The sequence below is a fragment of the Cryptomeria japonica genome, chromosome 8 (genome assembly GCF_030272615.1).
Source record: "Cryptomeria japonica chromosome 8, Sugi_1.0, whole genome shotgun sequence".
NCBI classification, from domain to species: domain Eukaryota; kingdom Viridiplantae; phylum Streptophyta; class Pinopsida; order Cupressales; family Cupressaceae; genus Cryptomeria; species Cryptomeria japonica.
Window position 1 is genome coordinate 202,482,501 of NC_081412.1, and position 11,153 is coordinate 202,493,653.

Here is an 11,153-nt window from a genome sequence, read left to right on the forward strand (position 1 = left end):
ATATTTGTCAAGTGGGTCAATCTGTGTTGTACTTTTTTGGGTATGATTTTGTACCAAAGGCAACTATGAAGGTCTGTTGATGTTCTTCGAGTATTGCCTTTGATCAGTTTTGATTCTTTTATGTGGTTTTTACACCTTGGTAAGTTGATGTTCCTTACCAATGGGATCTTGAGTTTTGCTCCTTCATGTTGATGACCCATAATTGTGAGTGTCACTCTATTGTTGTCAAACCAGTAAGTGAATGTGCCTTGCTATAGCTTTCATTTCTTGTTTGTGGCATATTCGATTTCCTTAAGTAGCCTTTGATGTATTATTTTGATAAGAGGCTCATCGTTGGATTCTTTGATGAGTTAGTCTTTGGATGCTCATGTATGTGTTATGGTTGCATGATGATGCTTGTGGATTTCAGATTTGCATATTGGATTTGAGCCTCTTATTGTTTATTATTGTTCAGATCCATGTTAGGGGGAGTGGGCTTCCTTTCATTGACCGGGTTCATGAGAGATAGGCTTGCATGAGGTTCCTAGTAAGGATGCATGAAATCTAGACTACCAGGGCACATTGGAAGTTTACCATGGTTGTAAACAAGTGATAACATTAATAATGAATTAATGGGATGGGTAATTTGATTTACTAATCAATATAACTAATAGTTGTGAGCCCCATGACTTGATCCTAGGGAGGATATTTTAGGATTTGCATGGGAAGGCCATTGCAATGGTAAGTCAATCTCCCTTGATCTCTCATAGGTTGAGATGGCTCCACATGTCCATTAGGCTTGTGCCTTGTGTTATAGTATTTTTTGTGTTAGAGGATGACATGTGATAGAACTCCACTCCTACATGTGTCCCCTTGCTGATTTGCATTTCATGCCTTGTTTTGCATTAAGGCAAAAATAGGTTTTGAAGGGGCCTTTAAACCCTTTACAAAATAATTCTAAAAGGTATATAATTGGAAAGAAACATCCAAAACAAAATGGGTTGCAAGGATAAGCATAAGAAACAACATCCAAAGAGACAACAAAAAGAGCAAACCCAGACACAAACAGAACTGGCAACATATAACTACCCAATTACATTAGGCTTCTAAGTGTCTCAGTGACCTCAGCCTCAAGGGCATTCATGGTATCAGCAACAACCTTCATAGCTTTATGATCCAAATTATCAATAGTCGCATTTTTCTTCTTGTTCTCTCAGGTCCTTTTGCAGGGTCCTTCACCACCTTGAGTCGCCTCAACGTCATCACCAATAATAACAACAGCCTTATCTGGTTGTTCCAGACTATTCACCATGGTATTCATAATCATTGCAGACTGTTTGATAATTTTGTGACTACTTACCATAACAGGCTTGAGGGTGTCCTGGATCTTGTTGTAGCCTTCCTCGACGTGGGTAATGCGTTCCTCTAGCCTTTTCTTCAGTTGATCAACCCCTTCCTCTATCTTCTTGATACGGTCCATGACCGACTTCTTCTTAGCCTCAGTCCAATTCCCTTCATTATTCAGATTACCATGAGTAGAACCAGCAAGGAAAGCATCCATTTTGCTTCCCAAGGCTCTTTGGTTGATCTTTATCTCTTTAAGTTCATGAAACAACCACTTGAACAAGCTAAAAGTATCAATAGCATGTTCATGAGCCATACCCAACATATTTTCATAATCCTCCCTCTTATCATTAAGCTCGTCACTTTTGGGATGAAGGTCTGCAATACCAACCACACCCACATTACTAGTCTCCTTATAGGAAGGAGGAGAGGTCGGGACATTAGGGCAATCAGGGTTCTTATCATCTTCCACCTTCTCACTAGAAGAGGGGGAGCCATTCTTAGTAGAAGTAGAGGGGGAGGACATAACAATGTTCTTTTGACCTTTGATACCCCTCCTCATCGATTTTAAACTCGAAGGAATTTCCATTTTAGATTTTTTCAGGGGAGGGGAAATCTCTTCAGACCCAGACCTAGAGGCTTCACTATTAGAGTCGCCTGCACTAGTCTCATGATTCTCAGAAATAATGTGGATATAATCATTAGGGGGAGGAAGAGCACAGAAATGGGCATCAATAAGGACCAACAGGCCTTCATGCAAGATGGGAAACTTGGCAGGGTTCTTGCGGTGGTCACTAAAGTTAGCCCTAAGAGCTGACATGAGATAGAAAGGGAAAGACATCTTCACACCATGACGGAAATGATTCAAAATAAAAAAGTGGTAACCATACACCCCGGTATAATGACCATCCAAATTAAGGTAATTCATAATTACCTTGAGAAGCTTTTGCCAGAAAGACTTAATGACTGCAATGCCATAGTAGCTGAGTGTCTTTTTAACAATTTTGGCCCGCTATGCCTCTTTCTTGGGTAAATTTTGCACAACTTGCTCCATATACACTTTGTCTCTATAATAATTCATACCCTCCATAGATAACCCAGTGACCTATGCAATAAGGGCTTCATCAACTAGGAACTTCTAACCATGGAGAACAACCATTCCATCCTTCCAGTTTTTAGCAAAATAGTTCGTGACATCTTGATTTCGCCCTTGTAGCCTCTCAATGTAGGGAGTGAACCCTCCTTTCTCCAAAATCTGCCATATCTTCTTTTCATTCTTCAACTACACACAACTAGGCGGGTCAATTCTTTTTCTCGTACCACCCATTTTATCAATCTCTCAATTACACTCTACAAAGAATTTTCAGAGTTAAAGAAAGACTCTAGAAAATGTTTTAAAATGCCCACAAAGCATGCAAAATAAATTTGCATCGATTCTCGTGTCCTCTCTGGCCACCTGTCTCAAAACGGAAGGTATCAGTAATTCTAGAAATACTCAAAGTCATTATGGCACAAGTTATCATTAAATTTACTCCCCTGACTTCACTCATGGAGCAAATGCATAGAAAATTTTGAGTTCATCCTATAACCATGGGTCCAACTAAGTTGGGCTTTACACATCACTCCCCTATTGGCAAGGAAGTCAGCAACCACATTGGCTTGTCTATATATATGGACAATAATGCATCTATCAAAGGTTTAAATAATATCTTTTGCCTTTTTCATCCAAATATCAACATTCCAAGCCAAAGTAGAATTGCCCTTTAGGTAGTTGATAATGTTCTTTGAGTCCCCCTCAACCCAAACAAGCTTACAGTTGTTCTGTTTAGCAAGTTTTAAAGTGTGATAATCTCCTATGGCTTTTCCAATATTATTAGTCTATTTACCAAGAGGAAGAGCAACAATAGAAATGAAGTTGCCATAGTGATCCCGTATCACCCCTCCACAACTAGATTGACCAGGGTTCCCTTTAGCTGCACCATTGAAATTGATTTTCACCCATCCTTGGGGTGGAAAGTTCCAACTAATATTGTCCCTAGGGTTGACCTTAGGTGTTACCACATGATGACCAAAATCCCAATCCTTGACAACATTGGCTTCATACTCCTTAAGGATTCCACTATGAGAGAGAAAATTGGAGCTAACAGTCGAGAGATTATCACAGATTGCTCTAGATATTTTCTTGAAGACAATATCAGGAGGGAGATGGATATTCTTGGAGATATGATTATTACATTATTTCCATAAACCCCATGCCATGTGAGAAAACACAAAGGATCATAGCTTCTTTATGAAAGGATTTCTTGAAGGCAGGTTCCATTGGTGAACGAACTCCTTAACAAGCCTCGATAAAGTCCATCAAAGATCCCATTTATGAAGCACTAGACCCCAAATATTAGAAGTGTAAGAGCAATGTAAAAACAAATGATCAACAGATTCAGCCTCCCTCATTCAAAAGTAGCATCTGTTTGGGATAGAAAAACCTCTCTTTAAAAGATTGTCAGTAGTTAAGATTTTATTAAGAAAGAGAAGCCAAAAAAACATATTGACCTTAGGAGAAAGGTCCTTAATCCACACCTTACAACACCAAGACACATGGGGTTCGTTAAAACCATCCACAAAAGAAACATAAAACTTCCCATTGGGATTGCATATACAAATAAGTTCATCTTCCACACCTTTCTCCAAACCAAAAGAATTTAGGGAAAGAAGCAAATGAGAGAAAGAAGGATTAATAATAGGAAGATTCACCCGCTTACCCTCCTTCCAATAGTCAACCACCATTAAGCCAAAAGAAGCCACACAAAGATCCCTTAAAGATCCCAAGGTAGGATCAGAAACAAGCGAGTGATTCCCGATCAAGCAATCATCCCAAAACCGGATTTTTATGCCATTCCCCAGCTTCAAATAGGCTCCCCAGCTAACCACATCCCTAGCCTTGAGGATATTGTTTCAAAGATGAGATCCAACAGGGATATGAGAAGAAATAAAAGAATATTGCAAATAATGAACATTAGAGAGATATTTATTGTGCCATTAGGTGTTCCATTCCCTTCTACAGTCATAAGACCTCCAAACCTGTTTAGCCAAAAGAGCATTATTAAAGGTTTTAATGATTCTAATTCTGAGTCCACCATATTTCCTTGGCTTGCAAACATTCTCCCACTCAACCAGAGGAATTCTTTTCTTTTCCTCAACCCTAGACCAAATGAATCTTTTCTGAATTTTATCAATAATTTCAACAAATTTAGAAGGAATCTTGAACAAACTGAGCGCATACACTGGGAGGTTATGAAGAGTAGCTTTCAACAACTGAATTTTACCAACCTGACTCAAAAGGGTGCCTTTCCACCTATCCAATTTCTTATTAAATCGATCAATTAAAGATTTCCAAAAGGAATCAGAAGGTTTAGATCCCAGAGGGAGACCCAGGTAAGTAGAGGGGAGCTTACCAGTGAGGCAGTTGAGAATGTTAGAAATCTTCATTTGGCACTTCTCAGGAGTATTAATGAAGTAGATAAAGCTCTTGGTTCTATTAACCATCTATCTAGAGGCTTTTTCATAGAAGTAGAGAATCAATTTGATGACTTTGGCTTCCCCCCAAAAAGAGATTCCCATTAAAATGGTATCACCAACAAATTGTTGATGAGAGAAGATCAAATTGATAGAGGATGGCTTGAGGCATTTCAGAGATCCTTCCACAACTTTTTATGAATGAATCTACCCAAACTTTATGCCATTATAGTGAACAGAATAGGCAATAAAGGATCACCCTACCTAAGACCCCTCAAGGTTCTAAAGAAGTGGGAGGGTGATCCATTAACAATAACTACAGTTGAAGTGGTGGATATAAGCTGACAAATCAGACTGATGACCTTGCTAGAGAAACCAAAACCCTAAAGAACTTTTTTAAAGGAGCATCAATCCATCCTATCATAAGCTTTAGCAATGTCCAATTTTAGGAGAAAGCCTTGAGACTTCACCTCCAAAAGTGAATGAATGTTTTCATGAACAGTATAATGGAGTCAAGAATCTGGCTTCCTGGCGCAAAGCCATTTTGTTGAGGAGAAATCAAAAGAGGAAGAATATTCAGCATCCTCGACGTAAGGACCTTGGAGATAATTTTGTAAAAGGAGTTGCACAAGATGATAGGCCTAAAAGCATCCAAAGAATCAATCCCCTGCTTCTTAGGAATGAGGAAAATGAAAGTAGCATTCAATTCCTTCTGTATGGATCTAGCTCCAAAAAACTCTTTAACAACATTGGACACATCTTCCCCCACCACCTCCCAAAAGTGCTGAAAGAAGAACATAGGAAATCCATATGGGCCTGGAGCTTTACTGCCATCAAAAGAAAAGACAACACTCCTAATCTCCTCCTTTGAAGGAATGACATCAATATTATGATTTTGGTTATCAGATAGGACTTTAGGTATGATATCAACCAACATATTTTGAGCCTCCAAGTCTAATAAAGTATCTTTCTTCAAAAGTTCAGCAAAGAACTCAACAACAACTCCACTTATTTCATCCTCATTATCAATTCTTCTCCCATTCTTCACAAGGTGACCAATTCTATTTGCAGCCATGTGTTTAAGGGTAGAGATGTGGAAGAATCTGAGATTTTTATCACCATCCTTGAGCCATAAGGATCTAGATCTCTTCCTCCAAAAGGTCTCTTCCTGGGCTATAATTTTATGGTATTTGGAAAAAACCTCACTTTCCTTAGAAAAATTATCATTCACATAACCTTCATTTTGGTCTTTATCCTGGATCAGGCCCAACTCCTCCTGAATAGCAAATTTCTGAACGAAGATGTCCCCAAAGACTTCTCTATTCCACTTTTTAACCTCCTCCTTAACATGCCTTAACTTTTTAGAAACTTGGAACATAGCAGAACCATCCACTTGAACATTCCACCAATCCTTCACGCTACTGGAAAGGTTTGGGTGGGAGAGCCACATTTTCTCAAATCTAAAAGGAAACCTCCTTCGCGGGCCGATTTTAGGCTCAGCCATCAAACATATAGGAAAGTGGTTAGATCTGATTCTAACCATGGAATTTAGAGAACAGGCATAATGTTGGATCCACTCAACTGAGATCAAGGCCCTATCAATCCTAGCTTGAATCAGTTCAACTCCAACATGACGATTAGACCAAGTGAAGGAAGCTCCAGATAAATCCAAATCAACCAGATCTTGACCATTGATGAAGTCAGCTAAGTCCAGTTTGATGTCATTTTGTATCTAGGATCCCCCAAATTTCTCAGATTCCATAAGAGGTATTGAAATCCCCCATTACCAACCAAGGAGTATTGGGATAACAGCTTCGAAAAGAAGAGAGCTTTAGCCAAAATTTCCTCCTACAAACTTTATTATTGGGAGCATACACATTGGATAGGATCCACGATAACCCATCCCTTGAATGTTTAAACAAAGTAGCCACATGGTTACCATAATGACAAATAGGAGTGCCATGAATAAAATGAGTATTCTAGAGTGTAAAAACTCCCCCAGAAGCCCCATTAGAGTTGCTCCCCTGAGATTCACAAAAATTAGAAAACTTAATTTTCTCCACCTTATCTTTCGACATTTTAGTTTCTTGAATAAGTAAAATATTTGGTTTATTATCCCTAGCAATATTACGGATTATGTCTTGTTTATGACTACTATTAAGACCTCTAATATTCCAAGAAAGTATCTTCATTTCTTACAAAGAGAATTAAATAGACTATCATGGATCATTTTCTATGATCCATCCGTTATGTTCTACATGCACTCCTACTCTCTTTTCCACCTGTTAGATTTTTTCCCTGCACTTCGGGGTGGCCCACAGTCTACCTTCCCTCTGTTGCGAGTAGTAACTCCAGGATTCTGTTGTGATTTCTTTTTCTTCGACACCACCTTAGTATAGTTCATTTCTCCATCAAATTCGATTCCCTCCAAATCAGTCGCACTATCAACCTTCGAGGACTGCAGGGTGTCTAGAATAACAACATTCTGATCCAAATCAGGGAAGTTACAGATAGAGTGTTATGAATAAGACTCATCCTCAAGGGTCTTCTTCAGATTACTGAACTCAAGATTACCAAATGATGATCCAAGAACCAAATAAGATTGTCAATCTTTAAAGGTACATTCTTCCATATCCTTGAATCTATGGTGGTTCAGGGGTGAAAATTCTCCCTCCTCCAAATCCTCTACCAATACCTGTTCTTCTTTATTTACAGCGACCACATTCTCCTTAGTTATCTCTTCTTCATCCTAAATAGGAGCCTCCTCAGAAATAATCTTCAGATCTATATCCTTAACCTCAAGGTTTTGATCTTCATGGTTACTCTCTCTGTTGTCTTCCTCCTGATCTATTTCTTTCGCTTCACTATTTTGGAAAGGTTGAATAATATTTTCCTTATTGATTTCGTGGCTCCCATCAGTCCTTTTTTGGTGCACAAAATCACCCTTCTTATTTTGAGCTTATGTGTCCACAAGTTTGGGTTTCCAAACAATAGGTCCTTTTTTTAGAATCTATCATAGTATTTTGAGGGCATTTCTTTGCCCATTGGCTTGCCTTTTTGCACAAGAAGCAAACAAAAGGTAATGATTCAAACTCAATAGTTTGAACTAACATTCCCAACTTCGACACCAGCTCAACTGACAAAGGAATATCCTTAGATCTAGACACCCCCACACAAATCCTGGCATAGACCATTGTTTTCCTAGCAACCATCATAGGATCAATGGATAGAAGTTCACCAAACACTCCAGTAATGCCCTTGAAAGTATCTTCATGCCAATATTCCAGAGGAAGCCCTGGTAGCTTGACCGAGATAGGAATGGTTTCAAAAAAGGAATCAGACAAGTCCATATTCGGACTCCACTTCTTAAGGGTTAAAGAGGATTTCCCCATAATCCAAGGGCCACCACAAAGAATAGTAGGAATATCCTCAGCGCATGAGAATGCAAAGGAGAAAAAAACCCGAGGGAGGGCTGAAACCTCAACTTGCCCTTTAATCTTCCACCTTTGACTAACAAAAATCCTCATTGAGTCAATGTTGGGTCTAGGCCCAGAGAACTTTCCAACAAGGGTGAGCACCATGACAACAATGTTGTGGTCAATCACCTGGTTAGGGATAGACAAAGCAACCTTACCACTAACCTTATCACAAGTGACAAAGACAGGGGGAAAGGACGACTTTCCAATCGACTTAACCCCAAATAAACCAGCCCAATAATTTTTTGTGGCTCCTGTTAAAAAGGCACTTATGATAGGTTGGACAACCCGAGAAGCCCGCGATGAAGACATATCATGAGGACTGTCCATAGGGGAAACCCTCGATGAATGCCCATCCCATGGGTCCACCTAAAAACCCATTTTTGGATCCCCACCATCTTCAGAATCCGCATCTCCGTGGTTGTCCTTAGTGCCAGGAGATCCAGGGGATCTCGATCCAATTCCCCGTGAGCCTGAAAGGGACCCACTAGGGACCGTAGAAGCATCACCCGAAACCCTACCCTAAGCGCCATTCGTAGGGACCTTCGTAGAAACTTCTAGTTATGTTTTGTTCTTATTATGTTATGTCTCTTTGGTTGTTAAGTGTCAGCCTAGATGTAGAGCGTGTGTTGGGACCTTATGTCATCTCCTAGCAAAGGGGGTGGTTCCTTTGGTTCCACATGGTCGAATGGTTGGTTCTTTTAAACCATTGAGATATTCTTATGGATTCTTATTTAAGTCCTTGTTATGTTTTGTCTCTTTGTTTGTTAAGTGTCAGCCTAGATGTAGAGAGTGTTTTGGGACCTTATGTCATCTCCTAGCACGGGGGTGGTTCCTTTGGTTCCACATGGTCGGATGGTTGGTTCTTTTAAACCATTGGAATATTCTTATGGATTCTTCATTGTAGAAATTATGGATGTTTTTTGTAGTGGATTTATGTTTTGGATATCTTGGATTCATGTAATGTATTATCATGTAAAGATCTAGATGTATTAGGAAGATACATACTCGTGATGTATTATTCATATGATTGTAATTGTAATTGAAATTGTATTGTAGTTGGTATCTTAGGATTATGACATGATTTGTAATAATGAGACTATGAGATGTGTGGTGATGATCTTGTATAATGAAATCAAATGGTTTCATGAAAATGCCATCTTTGAAATAGATTTATATTTGAAAGGGAATTGATTTATGTTATTATTTGTAGTAGTTTAGAAAGAAATTTCAGGGTTCTCAATTAGGAGGTAGATTAATATGTGACAGAACCTTAAGAGAATGGAATGCTCATAATGTATAAATTGTGGTTATTAATTAATATCATGTTAGGTAATGATGTCATTCATGTGATTGCATTGGAAAGATAGGAAATTATGCATGACATGTATCTAAGGAAAGCATTAAGACTCTTGCATTATGCATTTGGAACTCATGTTAAAGAAATGATCATGCTAGAAATATGGGTGCATGGATAAGGTAGATAAGTAAAGGTGATTATGTTTATGCATTAAGTATTGCATTATCTTTAGAGATGGATAGTGAACATGAAGATAGGAAATGGTTAAGGGTTTGAGCATATTTGGATTTGGTACATGAAATGAACTTAAGAAAAGGGATTAGTCTTGCATTGGAAAAGTAAGCATACCATGTTAGTTAGATGATAGAGTAGAGTGCATCTCATAATGGTTAAATAATCAAGTAGATTGCATATTGTAATGAAAGTGTATAAGTTGCATTTGTTTAAGATTAATGATTAATTGATAATAAGTGTGTTAATCAAGTGAGTAGAATTTTATTGCTTAGGATAGTTAATGAAGTAATGACATTAAGGTACCCTAAAGAGATAGTTGTAATGATTGAGATGTTATTCCGCTTGTGTAAAATAGTTAATATGTTTATAATTCATGTTCATAATGATTAATGTTAATGAATGTAATTGTAGACGATGTTATGTGTTGCATTAGTTTTTATTAAAAAAATATATTATCTTCGTTAGTATGTTAGATGCTTATTGTCTCTAGGGTATTTTGGCGGGCATTACAACATCACCATGAAGGGTAGCATGGACATCACAACTAGAAGCATCAAACTATTAGCATAGCTTCTTATGCCACATATAATACAATCATTCGCAAAGGCATCTCAACTTAACATCTAAAGAAGCATTTTAAGTATTCCCACTAATAGGCACAAACAAGGGATTTGGGATACACAATAAAGGTTTGGACACTTTCTTCTTAAAAGTAGTGATTATAATCAGGGGTATGACAGTCATAGGAAGAACATTGATACAAGTCAAACATGAACCAACTTATGACTACAATAGGCTGCAAAAGGAAACAATTGGACTTCACTAGCAAATAGATGCCTTGTAACCTTGTACAATAATTATCACATCGTTTAAGTGCAACACATTCATAGCATAAGGTTCATTCCTATGATAATCATAAAAGTGAACTTAGCATATAACAAAGTTCAATAAAAGGATCAAAGAATGAACATAATGATTTCCTACACATATCAAGCTCATGGGTAAGCCTTAATCATGAAATACATCAATCATAAGGTATGCATTGGTCAAGTATATTTCCAAATCATCAATAACCATGAATTAAAGTTATTCTATCATGCACTCACATAATAAATTATTGCCTTTCATAAGCAATAAACCGTACAACCAATCTCAATAACTAACTCTCATTAATCCATCATATTTCCCTTGGTCTTGTACTGGACCATCTAGGAATAACAAAAATCTAACTCACCTTCAAATTTAAGGATTTTTTTTCAGAAACTCTAAGTGGAATGCAACTTAATGTAGTACACTTTATGAACCCA

General features: G+C 38.0%; 2 protein-coding genes across 2 annotated transcripts; both read right to left on the reverse strand.

The window, feature by feature from the left end:
- Positions 1–5,302: 5,302 nt before the first annotated feature.
- Positions 5,303–6,340, reverse strand: LOC131857597 (uncharacterized). The gene has a single exon (XM_059210283.1). It carries the CDS (start codon positions 6,338–6,340, stop codon positions 5,303–5,305), a length of 1,038 nt encoding a protein of 345 aa, XP_059066266.1.
- Positions 6,341–7,102: 762 nt separating this feature from the next.
- LOC131857598 (uncharacterized) lies at positions 7,103–8,642 on the reverse strand. The gene is made up of 3 exons (XM_059210284.1): positions 7,890–8,642; positions 7,532–7,585; positions 7,103–7,321 (listed from the first exon to the last, which is right to left on the reverse strand). The coding sequence occupies exons 1-3, from the start codon at positions 8,640–8,642 to the stop codon at positions 7,103–7,105; spliced, it is 1,026 nt and encodes a 341-aa protein (XP_059066267.1).
- Positions 8,643–11,153: the final 2,511 nt, after the last annotated feature.